The sequence below is a fragment of the Perissodus microlepis genome, chromosome 20, assembly GCF_051167445.1.
Source record: "Perissodus microlepis isolate ML-2025 ecotype Zambia chromosome 20, ASM5116744v1, whole genome shotgun sequence".
NCBI classification, from domain to species: domain Eukaryota; kingdom Metazoa; phylum Chordata; class Actinopteri; order Cichliformes; family Cichlidae; genus Perissodus; species Perissodus microlepis.
In genome coordinates this window covers 33871538-33898774 of record NC_140480.1, presented here as the reverse complement: position 1 = coordinate 33898774, position 27237 = coordinate 33871538, and the positions used below count along the sequence as shown (strand labels likewise).

The following is a 27237-nucleotide window of genomic DNA, read 5'->3' as shown; positions in this document are numbered from 1 at the left end:
ACTCTAAACACAGTTTAGGTTTTGGTCACCTTTGATGCTTTTATTTTGAAGGAATTCTCACTTATTTTCCTTCGCTCTGCACAAACTCATCCCAGACCAGCTGGGTTTGTTTAGAACGTCCAAGTGCTTCTTAAAGCTTAACATCATTCAACCAACTTTTAACATTTTATGTACATTAATAAAATCTATGTTTAATCAGCTGGTATTTCTGCTGCAATATTTAAACATCTTGTTGATTAGTTGTCCACATCCCTGCTGGAAATATGGTTTGGATTGGGTGAGAGCATGCAGGTGGCAGTACACAGGATGCCAGTTCATTCATTGTAAATTAATCAGATGGTACTAACAGGTGCAGGTGAGCAGCACGTGGACTTCACACCAGAGAGCTTACAGTTTAAATATGTCTGATCCGACTGTGTCAATATCACAGGCACCTCTGCTGGGTATTTTCAACAAGTTTCCATTCAGTGATCCATTAATTCCATCCATATTCTTCAGCTTATCTAATCCAGGGCTGCAGAGCCTTTCCTGGAGCCGGGGTACGCCCCGGACAGGTCACCAATCTGTTGCAGGCCTGCGAGAACAAAAATGACAGATTCCCATCACGATTTCTACTCTGAGTGTTTGAGATTCGATCGGGGGAATGGGCTCCACCAACTATGAATCGGCTCGTATTTCTATAGCAGTACTAGATGGAAACTTTTTTCCTTCAAGCTGATATTACCTTTGGATTTTTTCGCTTTGGTGCCCGATTAATTATCAGAATTGTCTTTTTTCCTGTGTGACTGTGGGGATAAATAACTCAATAGCATGAACTGCACGAATAAATCAAGAAGTCAGCGTGTTGAAAACTTTATGATCCGTTAGTGCTGCAGATCATTTGCACTTTAACCGTGCTGCGTTCAAAGCTGACTGTGACCCAGACTGAGACCGAAAAATAATCCTGCAGGTTGAGTCGGGGGTTAGTCTGGTCTCAGGTCAGTTTGTAGGTCAGTTTCATAATGACACTCAATGACATAACATGAATATATTGCAGTAGATTACCGACAGTGGTGGGCTGAACATGGCCAACAGCTGGACCGCTCCACTTCAGTCCAGATGTTGGGTTGGATCCATAAACCAGGTTAAACAATGCAGAGTCTCGCATGTGTTTATTCTCAGTTTCACTTGGTTCCTGTTCAAAGTCAGCATCATTACCCAGTTGTATTCATTTAGAGCCAACATCCCTAAAAGGACAGCAATAAATGTGTGTATCTACCAGAGTGAAACACATTTGTATCATATTTGTTTGATGGTTTTGGTATGAAAAGATAGATACGTAGAATTAAAAACAAATTAATGAAATTCAGCTGTAATAACCAAAGGAAGAGATGCTTGTGCTAAAGCTGCAATAACATCAGTGCCATATAAATCATAATGCAAATATACGAAGTGGGAGTCTGTGTGAGAGCAGCTTAAGTATCAAATGTCAGAAAGTTTGTTTCTGTTAAATCAGATTACAAATGCAGATTTAATGTCACTGAACACTCCATTATAAATCTGCAGTTTTTATCTTAAGTTTAATGTAATCAGTTTTAGCTGTCAGTCATTTATGTTGGTGCTTTACGAAGAATTATATTTTAAAATCAAAGGAATGTCAGAGTGGAAGTAGCTTCCAGGACTGAAATATGAAGCAAACGCAGAAGTGTCAGCATTATTTCCTTTGGCCAGCAGAGGGCGACTTATCTAGATATGGTCTCAATCCCTATTTTCAAGTGTTATTGATGACAACATGATGTTTATTTTTAATGTTATGATCCCCATTAGTGATAAAGTACCGTAACCTTTAAGGTAGGCCTCCTGCGTAACTGCTCCGGTGCTACATTTTCAGGGATTTTTGGTCAGCGCCTCACTTTTCAACATCCAGTTTCAGCAGCAACAGAAACAAGATCAGTGTGTGACATCAGTCCATGTGTAGGGTCCTCACCACACGAGCATGCCCTGAGCACAAATAAATCTGGGATTTATGGTCCAGTTCTGACGTCTGTTTGTGCAACCTGTTGCCTCTGCAGACAGAGGGATCATGGGAACCAAAGCACAGACTGCAGAGATGCAGCCGTAGCAATAAAATGTGACCTCTGTATGTTCAGGCTGAATGCTGATTGGCTCAAAAGTTGGTTTGAACAGGTAAGAATGTGAAATTGGAGTTCATCTCCAAAGAGAGAAAAATATGGAAACAAACATTAAAGATGAAAAATTGTGCACATGAGAAGCTGCAGCTGACAGCTTTAAGGCTGTGACGCATTTAAGGGTTTGAGCTGATCTACTCTGAAATGTAAGGACAGTTGAGTTTGACGTTTAGTTGTAGTTAGTGTCTTTGAACTTTGGGAAACAATGACGCAGACGACCACATTCACCTCCTGACTGAGACTCATGGTACCACAAACAGTCTTACAAATACAAGTAGAAAACAGCGGAGACACTTTATTCTTCAAGCAGACCAACACGTCTTCATTCTTACTCTGTCACAGGACCCAGAATATTCCAGCCCGGCTCACCCTTTCTGATTTCATCGTTACTGTGTGGGTCCTCCTTTCTCTGTCTGTGGATAATAATCTTGTTATCACGTGAATATGTTGATGGATTTGCATTGCAAAACCTCCCAACTCCCAGTGTTCCCTTCCTCTGTGACCTCTTTATACTGCTGTGGAGTATCCGGGTGGCTTCATTCTGTATTCTTTGAGCATTTTTACACAAACAGATGAGCTCAAAATATGTTTTTTTGGTGAAGATTGTTTTAAAATGAAATACGTGATTGTGGCTGTGGCCTGAATGGAGCGTGGAGGTCTCTCTGCCAATCTCTCTCTCTCAGCAGGTCGTGTGTAATCTCCAGTCTGTTCACAGCTGGAGCCACCAGACCACTTTAACATGAGAGCTCCATCAGCAGCCGCACACACACACACACACACACACACACACACACACATATATCACCGTGGGTGTGTTCAGAATGAGCACTGAGCCTCTTCTGTTTTGATTACTGGCTAATTTGCATGATACACCCTGCTGTGAGCTCTTTCTCTCTCACACACTCACACACTCACACTTGCAGACACACACATTTCTACTGTGCTTTACGTCAGTGTGACTGATAAGATTTCAGCGTTTTATTATCAGAGAAACAATAGACTGCAGCTAATGACAACTGTGTGTGTGTGTGTGTGTGTGTGTGTGTGTGTGTGTGTGTGTGTGTGTGTGTCCTGTAACTACTGGGACCAGAAATCTTTGACTTTTTTATTATTATTATTTTTGCTGTGTGAAAGCAGCGCTCTCTTGGATGGATCATCAACATTCCCGCCCTTGCGCAGTAAATAAACGCAGCGCGTCACGTACCGCAGCCACATTTCAGATAAACGCTGCTGCAACAGTCATAACACGTCCAACAGCTGCGGGAGCAGCGGGGCATTCGTTTGGCCTTTTCAAATATCTGACCCGCTGCTGGCCAGATTACTGTGACATTTGCTGCAGGTACTTTTCGCCTCCAAGAGGATCAATCCCGATGACGCTGATGACCACCTGCAGGATTCCAATCAACTACAACAAACATGCATCTAGGAAGCGAATGTTAGCAACAGATTGAGGAAGTGTTTGCAATATCAGAAGGAAAACAGTTTCCTAAAATATCTACAACTAAAGCAACATTATGTGTTTCTGGTACGGTGTAGACGCCACTTTGAATGCTTTTGTAAGGTCTTCTCTTTCAGTGGCCAGTTGAAGGTTTTATATCAGTACACAAGCCGTTCCCGTGAGCCTAAAACGCAGGCATCAGCCTGTCCTAAACACTCTGTTTCATACATGTTTCTTCTTCTATGGTAACTAAACTGTGGTCATCTTAGACTGGTAGCACAGAAACTCCACCATCGACTGTTCAAATCTTCTGTTTGTGAACGGTAAGTCCGAGGAAAGCTGTCTTGTAGGCAGGGTGGCCTTGATAGGATAGGAGCTCAGCTTGTTTGAGAGACAGCATAAATTGAGGGGGCACCAAGATAAATATGAATTATCCTGAGTCCTGGATCATGCCAAGATTCTCTAAGTGGAGTCTAGGAATAAAAATATGGAGCTGGAAATGGCGAACGTTGTAAACCGGTGGCTCAGTCTCACGCAGATTTGTTTGAACCTCGGTTCTGAACTCGAGGCGGTATCTTTGTGTGTTTTCCAGAAGCTGAGACAACTTGTGGGAAGCAGCTGATTGGTTGACCTTTGTGGGGAGGCCCGGGGGTCAAAGGCCATGGCAGGTCGACTTCTCCTCTTCCTGTTTGTCTCCGTGGCGCTCTGTCACGCTCATTTTTCTTCTACGCAACGCCTGAAGCCCCGCCTCCAGAGAGACAGACGCAACATCCGACCAAACATCATCCTCATCCTGACTGATGACCAGGACATGGAGCTGGGTGACTGAAACTCCACTACAAGCCTCATTATAAGCATTAGTCTGACTGTCTGTACTGTTAATGTAATTGTTGGTAACACACGGTTTAAAAAAATCGAATTTACTTTACTGGTGTGGACATAAAAAAGTCTCAGTTTAACAATAATACACAGTTAACATAATATTACACTCGTCATATTAATACATCGGACGGATCTCGTTTGAGCAGCTTGAGCAACTGAGCTTTACTTCCAAGTCAAAGTGTTTGAATCATTAAGTAACTCCTTTATCTTGTTCTTTAACAGGTCGGAGTGCAATGATTACTGTCTGGGAGCCTTTTTAGGGCTAACTTCCTCTCTGCGATCCAAAAATTAATCTTCTATTTCCTTCTATTATTAACGACATACAGCTGGAAATGGCTGTTGTCTGCTGCTGTCTGAGATTATGATCCCATTTTAAGTAAATGTATCGTAGATTGTGCAGGCGTGTTGCAGGAAGAGACAACTTTTGTTACTCTGTAACCTCTTCGCTGCTTGTTAGACTCATTGGGTCTTGTACTGGCTTAGTAGCTCATTGCTCTGGCCAGAACACGTGTGGTAAACTCTTTAAACATTTAAAGCTTACTAAGAGTAACCTTTGAAGCGCCTTCCTGAGCCGAGCAGTTTCTGTCATATTTCAGGCTAGCTCGTAGAACAAAACTGCTGGGTTTGCCTCAGAAGTTGGTGAGCGAGGTCTCCGCCAATGCAGCTGCCCTCAGAAGAACCTGTAAACTGTTCTAATGGTCGCCAAACCACGACTTTACTGATATAAACCGAGGTGTCAGAACTCGTTATTAAGGGCAGAGGCGAGGTGGTCGAATGACGTGTCTTTATGAGGAAAGAGTTGATCTTTAATCATCGAGCATTTTAAATAAGAACCGTGTTTCAGGTGTCGCTCTCCATTTTATGTTGAGGCTGATTTTGAACAATTCTCAACAGAAACCAAGGAACTTATCACCAAAGCAGGTGGACAAGGTTTACAATGTGCTAACCGTCGGTTTCTCCATGTAGGGTCGATGCAGGCAATGAATAAGACTCGCCGCATTATGGAGGAGGGCGGGACTTCCTTCTCTAATGCCTTTGTGACCACGCCCATGTGCTGTCCGTCACGCTCAAGCATGCTCACTGGGAAGTAAGTACAGTTCCAAAGATGGAGGTGCCTACTACACCCGAAAAGTGAAGCCAGAGCCGAGACGCATTTTTTCCGTTGGCCAGCAGGGGGCAACTCGTCTAAGTGCAAAAAGAAAGCCGGTTGTATAAACTGTCTACAGGAAAAAGGTCGTTCCTGACCTCAGTAAAGACTTCACTGATGAGTTCATGGTTGGGTGCTAGTTTCAAATCTTATTAAATACAAAATGATGTTAATTTTATTAATCAAGTCAAAGAGGATAATGAAGCTCATTTACACTTAAGGATCGATCAAGTTCGACCTATATCGAGCTTGATGATTTGCCGAATGCTGTAACCAGTTATTCCACCAATTATTACACGTTAAAGGCAATTTGCTCCTCAGTTGCTCTCCATCGGCTAGTCTACTCACTTTCCCCACTTACACCACCTTTAAGTAGTAGCTGCTCTCTGAGTCAGAAGGAGGCCCGCGGTTTTGAAGCAACAACAACTACCCAAGAACAGCAGTGGCGTCTGACAGATCACAGGTTCCTTGAACAATGACAATAACGGGTTATTCTATTCTTCTATTCTTATGTTTTGTAAGCAACCAGCTGCTTATGAGTCATTTACAGCTTTTTCCAGTTATCGTGTCTTGGCTGTGGGTTTCTGCAGAGAACCAGCCTGATGCAGGTGTTAAATTAATAAGCTGCATGCCTCAGTGTGAGATAATCTGTGCCCCAACAGGTCAAATCTGGTTTGGCAGCCCAACGAAGACGTTAGTAATATTACACAGGTGATTTTAATGTCTTCGTGTGTAAAGGAAAGGGTGAAAATCCTATAATGGATGTGTTTTATTACCAAAGCGCTATTAGCAGAACTATTAAAATAACTTTACATGAGACTTGGGAAAGTCCGAGCCTCTTGTAGTAACACGTGTTCTGTCTCCCTCAGGTATGTTCACAACCACAACACCTACACCAACAACGAGAACTGTTCCTCGCCGTCTTGGCAACGGCAGCACGAGCCACGGACCTTCGGCGTTTACCTCAACGACACTGGATACAGGACAGGTAGGCAAATACACAAACACGCACTCAGGCTTTGTGAGGCTTCTGTTAATACATCTGTGCTTTTTCTCCAGCCTTCTTTGGAAAGTACCTGAATGAGTACAACGGTTCGTACGTTCCCGCCGGGTGGAGGGAATGGCTCGGTTTGGTGAAGAACAGCCGCTTCTACAACTACACGCTGTGTCGCAACGGCGTGCGAGAGAAGCACGGAGCGCAGTATCCACAGGTGAGGACACACAACACAACTCTGTCACTGCACAGCAATGCAAGCCCAACATAGTTCTTATTAGAGTTACAGCTCACTTTTTCTGTATGGACTATAAGTATGGACGCAAGTAATCATAGAGGCGGAAGCAAGCGATGCTTATTACGCTAAACAGCATCTAAGGTTCAGGTTAGGGGACAGCATGTCAATCCAGTGTGTCACCAGTCCAATCCAAGTGCTTCTGCTAATCTGATTCAGTGTCGGAGGGTGGAGTGGGCCGAACACCCCGGACATGTGGTCATTCTGTCGTGGGGCGAGCTACAGTCACCAGTTAACCCAACCCCGCTAACTGAATGTGTTTGGATGGTAGGAAGCTGCTGAAAGGCAACCACCGTCCTAACAGGCCGATCAAATAAACAACAAAAAAAGAAAGAAATGACTTTTTTAACTTTGTTATATTAGAACCAAGTTTAAGTTTTTATCGACTGATACTGATTAAAATAAGGAGGATCCAGAAGGCCACATCACTGTCTGTGTAAACCTTTGAATGATCATTTCCATTGCTTTAAACCTGAGTAAGTATTTTTTAATTGTTTATTAGAATTTATTAGAAACGTTTTTCTCCATTGATGAATTGTTTGCATGTTAACGTTTTTAGTTTCACAAATACTGTCTATGCATTTTTTATTTATTGATCAATCTGATGTCAGCAGAGCTGTTTGGCCAAATAAATGTAAGAGGCCTGATTTGATGGGTCAGGAATAGTTTAGCATGTGGCTAAAATTGAAATGAACTCTGATCCTGCACTGACTGCTTCGTCACTGATTCGGTGGATGTCAAGAAGTTAAGTGAGATTTAACTTAAAGTGAAGAAAATCAAGGTTAATAATAGTGATGTGTGTTGTTGTGCTTCCAGGACTACCTGACCGACCTGATCACGGCTGAGTCGATCCGTTACTTCCGCTCTTCAAAGCGACTTTATCCTCACCGCCCTGTTCTGATGGTTCTGAGTCACGCGGCCCCTCATGGACCCGAAGACTCTGCCCCGCAGTACAGCACCGCCTTCCCCAACGCATCGCAGCACATGTAGGCCTCCCACAGACACACACAGTTATCTTTTCTCCGCTTCGGAGAACTTTTCCTGGACTTGCATTCATTTCCTAGAGAATTATCCTAAAAAATAAACCTGCCGTCATGCAAAACGTCATGATTTACATTGTAAGGACTTAATTTTTGTCCCCATAAGGAAGTAGAGTCCCCACAGTGCGACTGTGGAAACACATTTATGTCCTCACAAAAGTAGTAATGCAAGTGCACACACGCATGCACACATACAATGAGACTAAGCCACTGTAATCCAGCAGAACAATGGAGCAGCTCTGTTCTGCACCACGGGATAAATCCTGAAGCAACACGACTGAAACGGCACAATCCTCCCTAACACGTGTGTGTGTGCGTGTGTGTGTTAATGAATACATTAGTTTTATTTACTCTCTTTACATGAATTTGAGTCCAATTTTAGCGAACATGACAAAGTCCACGCGCGAGTCTCGCATCAGAGATACGTTTCCTTGTTTATGATCTGACTGGGAGACGGCTGAACAGACAAACAGAGACATCACACTGAAATCTTTTTCATCCCGCAGATATAAACAGATGCCCGAGGAAACTCCGGCTGGACTCCTGCTGTCAGGAGACCATTTAAATCCCATTTAAAGCTCACAGGGATTTTTATGCAGGTTTTTCTATTCCTGTAACACAAAAACGCTGCTGGAAGTACTCGGAACAGACAGTAATCCCTTTCCTCTGACAGTCAGTGCATAACTCGACGCTCATATGCCGGAATGATGAGCGTTTGACAGTTTTGTCTTTGTGCACAAAGAACAAAAATGCAGCACAGGCGCAGAGTTGCTTCTCCTTTTATTATTCAGTATGAATTAGAAAGCAGGAAACCAGCAGCACTTGCAAAGTCTAATTTAAACCTTATTGACGGGACCGAACGATGGCTGATTAAGACCCAGCGAATCAGCGCGACTGAGGAAACGTGTGGTGCTGCAGACTTTAATGAAAGTGGAGACCTGTTGTGTTGTCAAATTCTGAAGAAAAGGTCGGGTTTAGGCTGCAGCTTCTCCCCGAAGTAATAAACAGCCGTGCATTCAGCTTTAGTCTCGTAAATAAAGACAAAATGAAGCAGAAGGAAAGAAAACATTTTTACCTTTCTGCTCTGAAACAGGCGCAGAGGCTGCACGTAGAGTTGGTTTGACTGAACGCTGAAGACAGCGGTGGGAACGTACAGCCATAGATGCTAAAACCATTTTGTTGTACCAGCCTGTAAACCTGGGGGACTCACTTTTGGACACGGTCTCATTGCCGATTAGAGGAAATGCATTTTTGTGTTGGCTTCATTTCATTTCTCAACACCTCAAATGAATCCAAAGCCAACCGCCATTACTGGACCAGAACCAGTAGACAGTGATCAGGCGAGGAAGGCAGACATTCACCGTCCTTGTTTGCCTACCGATCTGCTTCAAATGTGCTTACTGTGACGCATCATCATGTCAGTTACACGCAGTTTAACAGTTGAATACAATTCTGCTTTTTGGTAGCTGCACTTGCAAAATGCATGAAAATGCAATGAAAGTGAATCTGGGAACAGCGCCTCAAAGAGAATCGTTTAAATGTCAACAAACTGTCTGGTTGTCGCCTGGCAGGTTTGAACTCAGCACCTCATTGCTGTGAGGTAACGGTTTCACCGCAGCTGCACTAATGAGGCGCGCTGCAGTCCTTCAAAATGAATAAAGTCAATCTTCCCTAAAACGAGTTCACGAGCTCCACGCGTGTCAGCTGACCGCCTGTCAGACGGACCGAAGCGTTCCAGCCCGCCTGCGCCCGTGCAGATGCTTCCAGCTGCCCACAGCATTTCTGTCCCGACGAGGAAATTTAATTATGAAGCTGCCGAGCAGGAGTGAGGAGAGGAGTAAACGAGTTAGCTGATGGGAGTCATTCATTATCCACGCAGAACACAGTGCAGGAACATCTTCTGCAGCTAACACAGCGGGAGGACAGAGACTGTGTTATTAATGAAAAGGAGCATCTGCTGTCATCACTCCTCACACAGCCTGATGTGTCCAAACATGATATTACACTCAGCTACACACAGACACGCACGCATCACTCATGCGGTTCATTCTAACACTGCTTGGAATACATTTGTATTCATATTCAGCCTGGTGTTTTGTTTATTGCCTCCACATATACATAAAAGTTAGAGGAAGCATTCAGACTCGGTGTCTTAAACTTGGTGGGGAAACCCACGCTGATAAGAACAGCAGTAAGATGCTTCCTGTTGTTGGTCGCCAGGTTTGCACACATCTCAGGAGGGTGACTGACCGGCTCCTCTTTACAGAAACTCTCTCAATCCTTCAGCTTTCTTGGCTGCTGTTCAGCAACTCCAAGCTTCAGCTGTCTGGACAAAGCCATGACCTTTATGTGCTTCTTCTTCAGTCACTGCTTTGTTGCCTTGGTGCCTTCGGTCACTGTCTTGCTGAAAGACTCATCAACTCAATCCAAGTTCAATCCATGCAGCTCCATCCTACAGCCAAGTTGTCCTGTATCCTTAACAGAAAATCTGACGATGTCCTCACCTCCGTGCTTGACTGTGGGGATGTTGTCGTTTGAGCCGTCTTCCTTCAAACCCGGCACGTCCAGTTGGTGCCAAAGAGCTCGATGTTGGTTTCCTCTAACCACAGCACTTTCTTCCAAGCCATATCAATCATGCAGTGTGTTACCAGTGGGGTTCATGGTGACTGTCGTCCCAACTGCCTTCAGATTATCATCATCATCATCATCATCGTTTATTTGTATAGCACTTTAAGAACACACCAGGCAGACCAAAGTGCTGAACAACACAGATCAAAACAACTACCAAATTAAAAATACCATAAAATCATTACATACAATAAAATAAATAAGAAGGTGTCAGTTTCCTACAGAGTTAAAAGCCAGGGAATAAAAATAGGTTTTCAATCTGGACTTAAAGACCTGCACTGATGACGCTTGTCTAATTTGGAGGGGAAGGTTATTCCAGAGCATCGGAGCCGCAATTGAAAAGGCACGGTCTCCTCTGCATTTCAGCCGCGACTTAGGGACCGACAGCAGCAGCTGCTCAGCTGAACGGAGCGAGCGAGGAGGAACATGTGGCTTCAGCAAATCAGATAAGTAGACAGGAGCCAGACCATTTAAAGATTTAAAAACCAATAAAAGGACTTTAAAACGAACCCTAAATTATGATTATTAAGATTATTAACAACCACCTTTCTCATGGTCATTCTCACCCTATGAGGCAAGACCTTGCATGGAGCTCCAGACCTGGGGTGGCTCATGGTCATTTATATTTTGTCCATTTGCAAATAATCTCACCAACAGTTGTCACCCTCTCACCAGGCTTCTTGCTGATGGCCGTGTAGTCCAGCGCTCCCCCGCCACGGACCGGTTTAATGTCAGACAATATTTTCATGGAGCCTTTAAGGTCTCGTGGATAATTACAACAGAACAAAATGATACGACCACGACAAAAACTGTGGTGTTTTGTAAATATAATAATAAACGGGAATTCACTGTGTAACTGTGTAACTTTATTAGCAGCGTTCTCCTGAAATGCGCCAACAACATTGAGAGTAACATCCTCCTCTCTGCCCCTTAATGCTCTCTGGTCGCTATGGTAACGTGTAAATATTTCTTTCAAAATAAAACACAACTACAACACGGGAAATGACCCAGGGAAACTGAGTTACCGATAAAAACTCTGAAAACCACCCGAGCCTCAACTCTCGAGGCCCGGTACCAAACGACTCACGGACCGGTACCGGTCTGTGGCCCGGGGGTTGGGGACCGCTGCTGCAGTCCATTCTAAACTTGTGCACGTCTACAGTCTCGTTCTTTGACAGTGAGCAAACTTGCAAATTCATGTTTTTCTAGTTTAGAGATTAGTCCTCCTTTAAAATACGGTCATGCCATAAAGCAGGAAGTTGCTGTGAATCCAAAAATCATGTGGAATGGTTCAGTTAAACCATAATCACAAAGAGAAGACGTGTTTTTAGAAGAGCAATGTTCAGACTGTTCGGCACATCGCTGGCTCGCTCACTTCACTTTTAGCCTAGACTCTTCTCGGGTAAGTCTGTAAGCAGCTTGTGGATCCGGCATTGCTGCCTCATAGCCAGTAGACTTTTACAACCCTGCTGGAGCTCATACAGTTTTTCATTTCTTCCATTTCCTGTTTTTCTCATTTAATTTCCTGTTGCTGCTGCAGCAGCTTTAGTAAATACAAGTCTTGTTCCTGATCAGTTCACACAACTTACCGAGACCTGACATCAGCACAGACATCGAGGAATTACTGCCAAGGTCTACAGGCCACAGGCCAAGTCTGAGGGCCTTCGTATTAAGTGATATTTCCTCTTGTAAAGTTAAGTGAAATAAAAATAACAAAAAAGAGATTCAAAGGACCAGAAATGGAGACAAACTGATCACAGAGACGTTAACCAGTGAAAAAGAAGACACAATAAACACAAGTGGATGTGGAAAGTTCTTGAAAGAAGCATGAAGCAGATGAAACATGTTTGCAGACTGAACGACCACAAGCTGACACAAAACAGCCACAGAGAAACACACAAAGATGTTGGAGATGAGAAGGCACACAAAACGAAAACAAGGATGCAAAATGATACTAAAGGATTGCACAGAGTCTCAAAACGACCACAAACACTTCAAATGGACTGAAAGGAGACACAAAAATAAAACAAATGGGTGCAAAACCACCACAAAGACACACAAAAGAAAAGTTCGACATAGACCAAAAACACATTTCTGTCATCTGTAGACCTTTTTTTCTTTAGCGTGCTGCTCAAGTGCCCATCGTGTCATAATTCATCCTCGACCACAGATACAACAACACATCAAATCATCATGGAGCAAAGTCACTCACAGAGCTAACTTGGCTGTTACTGTAGAGCAGGGGCCGGCAACCTTTCTGATGATCAGTGCCATCTAAAATTTCAGTGTGCCATATGATTGCATTAGCAATAAATTTAATAACGCTCTATATTAACAGTTACACACTATATAGAACCACTTTATACAATTATATTTGTTCGCAGATGTTGGCAGCTATCAGCGAATAGTTATCAGCTATTTGGAAACAAAAAAAGACTTTTTATCCATAACAGCAAATGAACTGTACAACAGTTATTTGCTATTTATGGTCTCCTCACAACAATGATAAGAAAAATAAACTGGACCAATACGGCATGTTTGTTAATACAGAGACACATGTTAATATGATCTCTGGTCTCCCACTCAGAGACACAGGTCTCCCAGTGTCCAGCATTCAGACGGCTACCTGAGGACTCATGTGAGAGAAAATCTGCTCACACAGACATGTAGAGCTAAATACTGTCAACAAGGCCTCGGCAATGTTCTGAAGAGTTAACCTTGTCAGGTAGTGATGTCCAGCAGGAGAAAATGCAGCTCCATGAACACGCACAGCTGTGGATTCCAGCTGCGTTCGTAGTTCTGCAAACTTTGACCCCCACAGAGTCGAGCTTTTCAGTTCAATCAGCTGCATTTCGATGTTGCATCAACTCAGCCAGTTAATGCGAGACAAATCCAGCTGCTCCTTAAAACTTCCTGGTTTGATCAGAAAAGAAAACATTGGTCCAAACGCCTGAAAGTCCTGAAAACACATTGTGAATTCTGTCTCGAGTCTACGGATGTATCCGTGTGTTTCCGCAGTGCTGATGCTGCGCTGAGCGGACAGCTGCTGAAGCTTTTGAAGTGTTGGAATGTGGAAATTTCAACATCGCTTGAAAAAACTGCCAGCAAACAACGTCCCTCTCACCAGTAGGCTAAGTTATTTTTAGCCAATTACAAGTTGAATCTGGTAGTTGGGGTTGTTAGCTAAGATACCGTCATTAAGAAGCGGCACAACTAATGTGTCTATGCGAGCTAATTTGCAATATGCACTGAGAAGGTGCATTTATTTTTTAATGCACCTTCTCAGATTAATTCACTGCATTTTGACTAGAGACCGGCCCACCAGGTATTATAGGAAAAGCCATAAAGCCTTTGAATGAAAACAGACGCTGTTGTGACAGTGATGTACAGTCTTGTTGGTATATGTATGATTTCTATACATTTTATGTCATACTAAAAACTTTGGTTGTAAGATTCAGATAATTATTTATTAAAAGCGAAACATTTTAAATAAGAATAAGAGAGAAAAGTATTTCTTTGTGCCCCCCTTTCCCTGTTAATGCCCTACCTGCCCCCCTGGCAACACTTTGCTAGACCCGCCCCTGCACAGTTACCAGCTGTCAGCTACTTAGAAAAGGATCCTGGTGTTATTAGTCTCTCAGAAACAGTTCATAACTTCCCTTCAACTCATTCATGTCACCTAAAAGGTAAACCTGTTTCTCCATCACCTGTTCAGCTCTGATGATTCAGTAAGGACATCTCCTGGTTTCATCTTCATGTTTCCCTCTCACCACATATCCAAACCGACATCATGACCAGCAGCTTTACAGCTGTGGCTCCAGCAAACATCAGCTGTACTAGAAAGTAATATTAAATAAATTCTAACAACAGCTGATCAAGCTTAAACGTGCTGCTGTTGTTTAGCGCCACATCCGCTGGTTTCTTTTTTCTGGTGCAAAGTGGGCGATAAACAAACAAGAGAGAAAAGCCGATCAGCTGATCATTGATCAGTTTCATGATTGAAGTAGAAACGGGAGAGGGAGGGGAGAGAATGAGAGGAGAAGAGGCAGCTGCAGCGTAAAGACAGAATAAATCCAGCTTTGTGTCTTTTTTTCCATTCTAGCTGAAGTCCGGGACAACTTCAGCTCAATATGAAACGCGTAATATTTTCTCTGAATGCGGAACAATTATGTTTTTTACGGGATGGTCGACAAGTCTACTAACTAACCTTATGAATAAAATAAAGTTCACTATCAGTAACATCATAGCACCCACCCAGCTGTCATGCTAGCTAGTACGCAGTACGAGTTATTGTAACTGACTGTAAAAAGTCAGCACAACGAAAATAAACTCCACCTAAACTTGGTTTATATCTGACCAGATAGACTGCAGGTCATAACTTCTTACCTGAAGTTCAGTTCACCCTTGGACCGGCTTCCGCCTCAGGTCTCTCCTCCTCCTGCCTCCCCTTTCCCTCATCCACCTGCTGGCCTTTATGGTAGCTCCGCCATAGCCACCACTAAACAACTGAGTTATTTTTACACATCGGCCAGCATCTGGCCAATCCACCACCTTTCATTGTTTATACCGTTACAAAAAATAAATAAATAAATAAAAATAAATAAAAAATCATCGGCCCATAAAAACGAAAAATCACATCGGCCCACTGGGCAAATGCCCGGTATGCCCGATGGCCAGTCCAGCTATGGTCGTGCCTTCAGTTAACCCTTGGCATGCCAGCTGTGGCATGCGTGCCCAGGGTTGCCGACCCCTGCTGTAGAAAGTGTGTGGCAGTTGCACAGCTTTGCCCTGTGATTTACACATATATACGACTTTGCACAGTTTGTCTTTGAGTCGGTATTTTGATGGAAGTCAGTCGTTTCTTGATGTCAGTGATTAGTGGACTCCATTTCTCAGAAGCTGGGATTGGAAGTACTTGGGGGGAGGAAAGCCTCAAATCCGTGATCATTATGCTTGGATTTGTCTGGAAAATCCATCCTGTATCTTTCACATAGAGGTTTCTCCACAACATGTTCGAGGCAACCGAGAGTCAGTCTCATGATTAAACTTATAATACAATCTGTTAACACACTGGAAAAAGCAGAACAGAGCACATTTAAAGCACTCGCAGCACCACCAGACCCACAGCATTCCTCTCTGATCACATGGCATCACATTGCTCTGATATACAGAGCTTTGGTTGTAAACGGTGCTATCACAGACTATCCAAAGCCAGATCGTCTTTTCAGCACAAGTAACTCAGGATTTACCCAACACTCCACCTGTCTTATCTCCTTTCCTGTCACTGTTCTTCTCACCAGTACTCCCAGTTATAACTACGCGCCGAACCCAGATAAGCACTGGATCATGCGTTACACCGGCCCCATGAAGCCCATTCACATGGAGTTCACCAACATGCTGCAGAGGAAACGGCTGCAGACGCTTCTGTCTGTGGACGACAGCGTGGAGAAGGTGGGCACTAACACACACGCACACACACGTCTGGTATTGCTATCCTCGTGGAGACATCTCATTGACATAATGCCTAACCCTGACGCTTACCCTAACCATAACCTAATTGTAACCCAGACACTAAAACCACATTTTGAGTGTGAAAAATGCCTTCAACCAACAGCATTTGGTCCCCGTGGGGACCTGGATTTTGGTCCCCACGGGGACTGTTGGTCCCCACAAGGATAGCAAATGTCAGATTTTGACCGGAACACACACACACACACAAACAAACAGCTACACACTTGAGGGCTGGAAAAAGATAGCTTGTGTTATTAGGCAAGGCAAGTTTATTTATATAGCACAATTCAACAACAAGGTGATCCAAAGTGCTTTACAAAGACTTTAAAAAACAAAAACAATAAAAAGCATGATTTAAAATTGATTAAAAAAAACAGTAGATAAAATATAAGTTTTGAAATTTAAGCTTAAAAGTGTGGATTTGGTGCTTTATTCAAATGCAGCTGAGAACAGGTGAGTCTTCAACCTGGATTTAAATAAACTGAGTGTTTCAGCTGATCTGAGGCTTTCTGGGAGTTTGTTCCAGATATATGGAGCATAAAAGCTGAATGCAGCTTCTCCGTGTCTGGTTCTGACTCTGGGAACTGATAAAAGACCGGATCCAGATGACCTGAGGGATCTGGAAGGTTCATACTGGGTCAGGAGGTCACTGATGTGTTTTGGTCCTAAACCATTCAGAGCTTTATAGACCAGCATCAGAACTTTAAAGTCTATCCTCTGACGGACAGGCAGCCAGTGTAAAGACCTCAGAGCTGGACTGATGTGGTCCACTTTTTTGGTCTTAGTGAGGACTCGAGCAGCAGAGTTCTGAATGAGCTGTAGATGTCTGACTGATTTTTTAGGTAGAACTGTAAAGATGCTGTTACAGTAATCCAGCCTGCTAAAGATGAATGCATGGACTAGTTTTTCCAGGTCCTGTTGAGACATCAGATCTTTTATCCTTGAAATATTCTTGAGGTGATAGTAAGCTGATTTTGTTATTGTCTTAATGTGTTTTTCTAAGTGTAGGTCTGCATCCATCACTACACCCAAATTTCTCGCCTGGTTGGTGGTTTTTAGGTGTATAGATTGAAGTTCTCTGGTGACCTGTAATCGTTTTTCTTTGGCGCCAAAGACTATTACTTCAGTTTGTTTTTGTTTAGCTGGAGAAAATTGTGGCACAACCAGTCATTAATTTCCTCAATGCATTTACCAAGAGCCTGTACAGGGCCTCGGGCTCCTGGTGACATTGTGATATATATTTGTGTGTCATCTGCATAGCTGTGATAGTTTATTTTGTTGTTCTTTATAATCTGTGCCAGTGGGAGCATGTAAATGTTAAACAGAAGGGGTCCCAAGATGGAACCTTGGGGAACTCCACATGTGATGCTTGTCTGCTCAGATGTGAAGTTACCTGTTGATACAAAGTATTTCCTGTTTTCTAAGTATGTTTTGAACCAGTTTAGTACAGTTCCTGAAAGACCTGCCCAGTTCTCCAGTCGTTTGAGTAATATGTTGTGGTCAACTGTATCAAATGCTGCGCTGAGATCCAGTAAAACTAAGACTGACATTTTTCCACTGTCTGTATTCAGACATGTGTCATTAAACACTTTGGTCAGAGCGGTTTCAGTGCTGTGGTTCTGTCTAAAACCTGACTGGAAGGCATCATAGCAGTTATTCTGTTTTAAGAAGTAATTGAGTAATTGAGTAATGGTACATTACAAGGCCTTTTTGACTGTACATTCCCTTTGGACATGAAGAAAATCTTTTTTGGTTGTATACTGCAGAACTGGTCTAAAAATGATACATGTCTGTTGAGAGCTTTACTTGTTTCAAGTAAGAAAAGTATAACTAAGAAATGGTCTTTGCAAGATATACCGACCTTGTCATTATGGTGGGAAATTACGCTAGAGATTTATAGGATGGAGGAGGTAACAGCTCATGTCAATGACAGGGTGGGTTGGTTCCATTTGTGTTGGGATAAGTGGGTCCTATATGCCAATACCCATAAGCCGAATCTTCTTTTCAAAGCTTGAAACCACCAGCCTAGCTAACTGGTCACTCCCGACTGTTTTTTTTTTCTTTTTTCTTTTTCTTTCCTTTTGTTTTGTTTTTCCCTTGTAAATTGTGTTGATTAATGCCTGTAATCACCTTCGTGAAGTAATAGTTTAGAAATAAAAAAGAAAAGAAGTAATTGAGCTGTTGAGAAACTGCTTTTTCAATGATCTTACTTAAAAATGGGAGATTTGAGATCAGCCTGTAGTTGTTCATTTGTGTCTTGTCAAGATTGTCCTTTTTCAGTATAGGTTTAATTACAGCAGTTTTTAGTGGTTCTGGAAACACACCTGACATTAAAGAAAAGTTGACGATCTGTAACAGGTCTGACTCCAAAGTCTTTGAGACCTTTTTGAAAAAACTTGTTGGCAGGACATCTAAACAGCAGGAGGAGGAGTTCAGTTGACCTAAGATGTCCTCCAGGTCTTTGCTGTTAACAGGGTCAAACTGTTTCATGGTGTTTAAACAGTTTTTCGGTGGACACAGTACATAGTTTGGATCTGCTGTTGATGTACCAATTGCTTGTCTAATCTTTTGGATTTTTTCTGTGAAGAATTTGGCGAAGTCATTGCAGGCCATGGTCGAAGTTCAGCTGCCACTGACACAGGAGGGTTTGTTAGCCTGTCAACTGTAGAAAATAAGACCCGAGCATTATGACTGTTTTTGGTGATGATGTCAGAGAAGTAGGACCTCCTTGCACTCCTCAGTTGTAAATTATAATTGTGAAGTTTCTCTTTATAGATGTCATAATGAACCTGGAGGTTTGTTTTTCTCCATCTGCGCTCAGCTTTCCTACACTCTCTTTTTTCATTTTTCACCAGTGTGGAGTTTCTCCATGGAGACTTTTTCCTTCCAGAGATAACCTTCACCTTAATGGGAGCAATAGTGTCCATTACATTTAACATGTTAGCATTGAAGCTATTGACGAGCTCATTGATTGAACCTCTGGACAGGTCAGGTGTTAATGGGAAGACCTGGTTAAAGATCTCACTACTGTCTTCAGTTATACACCGTTTTGTGATCACTGCTGTTGATATATTTGTGTGGGCTGAAATTTTACTTTCAAAGAAAACACAGTAATGATCAGACAGGCCCACATCAGACACAGTAACCTCTGAAATGCTCAGGCCCTTGGAGATCAGTAGGTCAAGAGTGTGTCCTCTATTATGTGTGGCCTCTGTTACATGCTGAGTCAGCCCAAAGTTGCCCAGAGTGTTACTCAGGTCTTTAGTCCCTTTGTCCTGAGGGTTGTCCACATGGATGTTAAAATCCCCAACAATAATTACACAGTCGAAATCAACACAGATCACAGACAGCAGTTCACTGAGGTCATTAACAAAGTCTGTGCAGTATTTGGGAGGCCTGTAAACATTAAGAAACACAACTTTGGATGGGGCCTTCAGCTGTAAAGCCACATGTTCAAAAGACTGAAAACTTCCAGGAGATAGCTGCTTACATTGAAATGAGTCATTAAATAAGACAGCAACCCCTCCTCCTCTCCTGCTCACCCTGGCCTCACTGATAAAACTGTAGTTAGGAGGGGTCGTCTCGATGAGAACAGCTCCACTGTTACTTTGGTCCAACCAAGTTTCAGTTAGAAACATAAAATCAAGGCTGTGCTCGGTGATTAAATCATTAATTAAAAATGTTTTCACAGCTAAAGATCTAACGTTTAATAAAGCCAACTTTTGTGTTTTAGAGGTATTATTTGCCACATGTCTCCTTCTGTCACCTAAAAGTACAGAAATTTTAAAACCTTCTAGTAAACAGGGTCCCAGCTTCTCCTGGGAAAAGTCACCACTGCCATAATCCTCGCAGCCCGGACCCTCCACACCTCACACATCAGACTGCGGAGACAGAGCATGAAGGTGGTAAGGAGGAACTAAGGGGGGCGAGGCTGGGCAATGGAACTTCGATTGCTCTGTTGAGGGCGGGGTTTATGGGGGACAAAAAGGGATTGGGCCGGGGGGTAGATCTGAGCCCAGCATTGACCCGCTCCATCATCTCCTCAGTGAATTTCAGGTGTGGCGAGGAGGGAGAAAGGGAGGGGGAGGAAGGTGATGGCCTGTCAGGGGTTTGGGGTACTGGGGAAGGTCGTGGTCCTGGTCGTTGGTGTTGTTGAGAGAGTTGGAGGCAAATAGGGACCCCTCTTCTTGCCTCTGATGTCTCTCCTTTCTGAAGCTCATCCCAGGTGGGGGAAGATGAGGCTCCTCCTCGAGGTTTCTGCTGGGCTTTGTCTGTTCTTGGAGTACTGTCTGTTCCTCTTTATGAGATAACTCCTCATTTATCTCAGCCTTGGCACCAAGCACAGATGGATGACGTATGGAATAAAACAAGTTGGAGGTGAACAGTTTCACCCCTGACTTGTTAAAATTAAATCCATTTGCTTGCGTTCCCAAAAAATATTAAAGTTGTTGATAAAATGCACTGAGTGGTCAGTACATAATAATAATGGATTGCATTTATATAGCGCTTTTCAAGGCACCCAAAGCGCTTTACAATTCCACTATTCGTTCATTCTTACATTGGTGGAGGCAAGCTATAGTTGTTATAACAACGACCAGGACAGAGAGCCCGGGGATCGAACCGGCGACCTTCCGGTTACAGATACGCTTCTCAACCCCCTGAGCCACAGTCGCCCGTACATGCTGATATAAGCCATTTATTCAGTGCAAACAACCTGCTGAATCTCTCGTCTCCTCCTCTGATGGACGGTACAGGTCCACTGATGAATACAGCTGCATTCAGAGAGTTTACAGTATTTAATAATCCAGTAAAGTCCCGCTTCAGAACCTCCGACTGTTGTTTGGACACATCGTTTGACCCTGTATGCAGAACAATGTTTGTCACAGTTGGATATTCATCTGCAATTTGAAGAATTTTCTCCTTCAGGTTGTTGACCATATCCTTAGGAAAGCAGAGGACTTTAGTGTTCTTACCGCACATCCTTTGCACATCCTTTACGGCAGAGTCACCCACAATCAGAGTTTCAGGCCTAGCCTTTAGCTTTCCCTGTGGCCTTTTACTTTTCAACAGATTTTCAGACCTTACTTCGCTACTTTTAGATGGATGGTTGTCCGATATAGATCCAGGGTCCTTTGATAGTGGAGCAAATCTGTTCTGCAGTTCAGTTGTTTTGGAGGTTTGTTGTTAACCTTCCTATTCACGGTTGTCCAGTCCTGTTTCCTCCCGTATACAGGGGTAGAAGAGCTTCTCTGTCTCGTAGGAAGTGAAGGCCAGTCGGTTTCAGAGATTTCAGCTCGCTGTGCTCTGCCTGTGATACGTCCTCCCCCTTCCAGGAGACATGATTTATGTCTTGGTTTTGCACCAAGACAGTCCAGGGGGGGATTATCGCTTGCGGATTTATTATAATGCACAGAGTCTACTGTGTACTAGCTTGCTCATCGCCATTGTTTTGAATCAAAGGCAAGGTTGTTTCATTTCCACACAGTCCATTTACCTCCACGTTTACTTCTAAGCGATGAATTTTTGTCTCCAGTACTGCAATCTTCTGCAGGAGGCTGTGGTAGTCATCTGTGGAGAGGGAAGGCATCTTGTTGCTAGTTAGCCTAGTGGTTAGCACCTTTCCAGGCTATTGAGGCTGTTCGGTGCCCAGATGCTGTAATCAGGCTTCAGCTGTGTCTAGGCCACAGACAGACGGAGCGCTGAAGATACGGTAACTATAAAAATGTTGCTGTTTCTGTTAAGAACGCTTTAGTCCTAATGATCTATAAGTGTCCAGAAGCTATCGCAGGTAAGCTCATACGGAAAAAAGGGAAACAATCAGCATAAAAATCAATAAAAGAAGCAAAGCATTTAAAGAGCAAAGAGAGGAAGCGTCCACACTCACAAAAGTGAGTCAAGTTTGGTGGAAGTGTGAACAGATAAAAGATGACCAGTGTGCAAAATCACTCCGTTTTTTTAAACCACAGACTGAAATGGTGTTGTTTGTTTCTCAGCTGTATAACATGCTGGTGGAGACGGGCGAGTTGGAAAACACCTACATCATCTACACGTCAGATCACGGCTACCACATCGGCCAGTTCGGCCTCGTTAAAGGTACGAACAGAGAATAAGGTTCTTGTGTCTGCCTGATTCTTTTTCTCCTGATGGAGGAAAGAATTTGTGATTATTTTTATAACCGATTAAACTTGATTGTCATCTGGAAACATCCTGATTTGTGATTTAAAGGATTCCTTTTTAGACTTTTTTTTAGTAGGAAAACAGCTGCAGTGCAGGAAGGAACATTGTGAGATGTGTGCCAGACTCATTTTAAGAACCCTTCTCCAGCATATGAAACAGCATTATGTACAAAATAAACAGCGAAACAGCACAAATTCTAAGAGTCTGGAAATTGGACAATCGCTCTTTGTGAGTACGGGCTGAACAGCAAACAGAATTTCAGATGCACGTAAAGAACATCTGAGGAATCCAAGATAATAAAATGTTTGAGTTTAAAGGAACAAATGTTTTGTGTTTGATCATCAGAAAACTGTGCTGAGCATGAAGATAACGTCAGAACGTGACAGCAAAACACACCTGTGTGTGCGAGCTTCAGTGTCACCACCTCAGCTACAAACAACAGCATTAATAACGTGTGTGTGTGTGTGTGTGTGTGTGTGTGTGTGTGTGTGTGTGTGTGTGTCTCCAGGTAAATCTATGCCGTACGAGTTTGACATCAGAGTCCCGTTCTACATCAGAGGACCTAACGTGGAGCAGGGCAGCATGTAAGCACACACACCTCAACAACAATTCACTGCACAAAGGCGCCGCCGATCCTCTGAACTCAGTAATAACTTTAAATGTTACTTTGTTCAGTCCATAAAAAAACACGGACAGCTGTGGCCGCCTGCTCATGACCACAGCAATCGCAAGAACGGTTTTAGTGCACCACCCTCTATTTTCACAGACTCCACCTCCCACATGCCAGCTGGTTAGGAAAGTCACATTTTCCCCATGCAACCTGCATGTCAGGGGCTCACTGAGGCCCGAGGTCACCTTCCCATGCACCTGTGGACCCTTCCTGACCACCTGCATGTGCACATTTACAAGCAAACATCAGCTTCTTTGTCAGACTGATATTCAGGTAGAAATCTGGTGATGAGAGCTGGCTCTCCATCCACACACCAAACAGTCATTTTCAGGTAATAAATCATTACCAGCCACTCAAACTGTGGTGCACACCATCATGTCCCAGCACATGCACTTGTATGATCCAATTCTAGCAATTTGTTTTTAAAGAGCATCTCATCAAATAATACATGTAAAAATATATTGATGGTCCTGCGGGTCTCTGTTGTTGGCAGTTGATTAAAAAAGGCACTTTGCAGGGTATTTAGACCAAGCAGTTAATTAATTTACTGAATAAATAATAATGCAATCAGTAATTAAAATGCATGTTTTTTGCAGCCCAATTAAATGTACAGCAAAGAAAAATAAGCCTTAACCAACAAGGCTCAGCTATCAGCAACGTCTCTGCTTCATTGGAGTCGTTCCTTTTTTAAATTCCTGTTTCGAGCAGCAAACAAACCCTCAGTGCTCAGCACCACATGGTGGATGCAAGGGAAGAGAAGCTGATGGAGCATGTACAAAAACCTGCTGGTTTTGGTCTCCACCACGAGCGTACAGGCTGCTTTAAAAAATCTCAGAACCAAAAATATAAAGAATCTGTGGAGACGTGAAGCAGCAGAAAGATCGTATCCATGAAAAATATGACAGCACTGTTTTCTTCAGAGTGTGCTACTGTGTGCGTTTGTGCGTGTTAAATTGAATTACCACAGTCAGAGCGGTTCCACGAGATGATCACGGGTTCAGGGCAAGAGTTTCTTTCACTTCTTTGGAGCAGACGTTATTGAGATAAAAAACACTTTGTTTGCAATACTTCACAATAAATGTCCCCGTGAACTTTCCCCCCTGCTCTCCAAACCCAACAGAAGTCTGTAAAAGCTCTCGGGTCTGTTTTGCCTTCAGCAATTCACTTTTAAAATATCAGTACAATGCAAGATGGGACGAGTAATTTGTCCTTTTTTAACATTTTCCATTATGTGTATTTTTTTTAATCTTCTGGTGTTCTGCTGTGGCAGCAAACACCGTTTTCATGGTGGAAGATTTCACTTAAAAGGTTTTGAGGTATAACAAAAAACAAATTTTTGCCCCTTATCTCCTGTGTCTTTTAGGAAGTGTTGTTACCTACAGTTTGTAAAAGAGGCGTGGCATAGGGGGAGGAGGAGGGCTCGTCAAATAAATGAGCCCTTTGTAGTAATTTAAGAAGATCTGACTTTGTGTGTGTGTGTGTGTGTGTGTGTGTACATGTTTAGATATCTTTGTGAGGACAGAAAAATTGGCATGCTTGTGGGGACCAATAGTCACTTATGGGGACACAGTGCCCGTCCCCACGAGTTTGAAGGCATTTTGAGGCTGAAAATGTGGTTTTAGTGTCAGAGTTACATTTAGGCTGTGGTTGGGTTTAAGCTGAAGGTTAGGGTTAGGCACTGATTTTAGATGGTTAGCTTAAGCAGCTAGCATTATGTCAATGAGATGTCCTCACTAAGATAGCAAAACGAAAGTGTGTGTGTGTGTGTGTGTGTGTGTGTGTGTGTGTGTGTGTGTGTGTGTGTGTGTGTGTGTGTGTGTGTGTGTGTGTGTGTGTGTGTGTGTGTGTGCACAGCTGTAATAAAACCATGTATGATGCGTCTGTGCCACATGTCACATTTAATGAATGTCACATGAAAATTGAAGCCCTGTTTTGGTAAAAAGGAGACATTTATTAAAGTATCTTGTTAACAGTTTCTTTTTCGGATTTCGTTATGACAGCATGAAGCTAAAACAGGCACACACACATAATAAAATAAGTGCTCATACTCTGTTTGCATGTTTGTGTCAGTAACCCTCACATGGTCCTAAACATCGATCTGGCTCCGACCATCCTGGACATCGCTGGCGTCGACACGCCTCCAGATATGGACGGAAAGTCGATAATGAGTCTGCTGGACACAGACAAACCTGCCAACAGGTACGCACACACACGCACACGCACACACACACACACACACACACACACACACACACACACACACACACACACACACACACACGCACACACACAAAGACATACACCTAAATGCCAGATTGTTAAAGCATTTCACTTCCTTGTTTTGTAACCATCTGAAGGAGCTGTTGCGTCACCATTTTCCCAGCTAAGATGCTCTTTAACCATCTGAGCGCTCAAAGAGCTTCTAAATAAATAAACAGTAGTTTTTTCATGCCATTAATCATCCTAAACACACAAACCATTAAACACAGATCGAAGTTCATTTCTCAGAGTTCACAGTGAGGTAATCAGCTGCTTGTTGAAAACAGAGGTCAGAGAACAGAGACACATCACCAGTATGTAAATCATCTTCCTGCAGAGAGTCGTTGGAGCAGCAGGGCGTCTCTCAACTGTAACGACCTCATTTAAACTCCTGGTTGCGCCGCTATTCGGCAGCACAAAGAGCCATCTGGTTCGCCTGGAGCGAGAGACATATTCTATTAATATTTATAATGATCAGAGCGTCAACAAAGGCAAACATAAAGGTCAGGAGGTCGGAACAAACAGGAAAGCGTTTCGGGGGGCTGTCAAACCCGCCGAGCTGAGACGAAAGGATTTTGCACACAGGGTCGCGGTTTAGTGCCGATAACCTAAACTGGTGATTATTTCATCTCCATACACCCTCCTGTGAGGACTCATGACACCAAATGTGGATTCATCCATCAGTAAAAATAGTCCCCAACTACAGGAATGTGTCAGATTTGATTGGTAAACGGACCGTGACCATCTGTGTAGGAAACATCTGAGCTGCTTTTAATTAATGAAACTATATCTGTTTGTCTTCACTGAGAACCGCTTCACTCTGTGTTGCTCACAATAAGTTATACATGCTGTCAGGTCAATGGAAACAATCCATTTGGTGCTCAAGTCAATTGTAAATGACTTCATTAGGTAAGTTATAGGTGACTGGACTTATTCTGTGAGTGGCTTCTTCCTTCTAAAACTGAGTTTTCCTTTCCTACTGTGGTTGGGAGATCTTTTCCACAGTCACTTCATCCTGTTATCCCGCTGTGATTGCCAGTGACCAATACCATCGCTGTCGGTAGCTGAGGGGGGGTGAGGTGCACTTGCTAAGGTTTGAAGGTTATATAGCTGCTGGTGTTGGACACACACGCAAAGGAGTTTAATTCCCACTTCCAGGTTCAAGAGAAAGTAGATAAACTACATCAGCATGAGAGTCTCAATCACCTCTAATGATGAATGATTTAGTCTGGCTTAATTAGTGGACGGATATCAGCTGAGCAGCTAAAATGTAATTAAGTCTCTGCAGACCTAGAGCTAAATGAAGCCCTGAGGGAGGGATGGAGGGATGGATAAACCTGAGTTTCAGTAGATTGCACAGGTTCACGAGGGTTCGAGTAGTAAAGGTTTTTGAGGCCCATGTCAGGTCAGAGACTTTGGGGGGGATGTTGCAGCTGAATGAGAACAATAGTTCAGAAATTAAAGTCTTCTAAAACGTTGTCCGTACAAGCAGAAATGCTATTTGTCTTTTTTCTGGTTAAACATGTTGTGATGCAGCCGTATCTTTGTGTTTTTCACGTTGTTGAATTTAAATCAAACCAGATATGTAACTTTAAACCTGACACGTAGCGTTTGAAGCTGTACTCTCAGTTCTGCAGCACACCGAAGCCTCTGAGGATATCTGTCTGAACATTTGAATAGAGTCCTTACATTCTGTGGAGTGCTGAGACGAACTTTACAGCAGCTGTTCCTTTTTATTTTCTGTGAGGTACAGAGGAAACACCAACGGTAGCTGAAAGAGTGATTACAGAGAGTTTATTCAGAATAATGGACTGATTCTGTGCAGATTCTCCCAGAACAGTCTGCTCTTTGCAGTTAGGAGAATTAAACCAGACTCGTCTTGCAGCAGCTAACAGCTCACAACAAGCACATGATTATAGATTCTTGGTGTTTTTCAGGAGGAGCCAGATTTTCAGCAGCACAGGACAAAACAGTGACTGATAGCAGTTTACAGCCAACAAATAAAGAAAGAGGGTCCTGTTGTGCTAC

At 43.1% G+C, this 27237-nt stretch overlaps 1 protein-coding gene across 7 annotated transcripts in view; it reads left to right on the top strand.

The window, feature by feature from the left end:
• The window catches only part of sulf2b (sulfatase 2b), a 195744-nt gene that overhangs the window by 144567 nt on the left and 23940 nt on the right, over positions 1 to 27237 (top strand). For all 7 annotated transcript variants that reach the window (XM_084916177.1, XM_084916183.1, XM_084916180.1 and 4 more), the window contains 9 exons: positions 4199 to 4427; positions 5455 to 5575; positions 6505 to 6623; positions 6695 to 6846; positions 7741 to 7910; positions 15893 to 16043; positions 22097 to 22196; positions 22789 to 22864; positions 25021 to 25149. In XM_084916177.1, coding sequence (XP_084772303.1) covers positions 4268 to 4427; positions 5455 to 5575; positions 6505 to 6623; positions 6695 to 6846; positions 7741 to 7910; positions 15893 to 16043; positions 22097 to 22196; positions 22789 to 22864; positions 25021 to 25149 — 1178 coding nt within the window. In that variant the 5' untranslated portion in view covers positions 4199 to 4267. The remainder of the gene's footprint in view (positions 1 to 4198; positions 4428 to 5454; positions 5576 to 6504; positions 6624 to 6694; positions 6847 to 7740; positions 7911 to 15892; positions 16044 to 22096; positions 22197 to 22788; positions 22865 to 25020; positions 25150 to 27237) is intronic.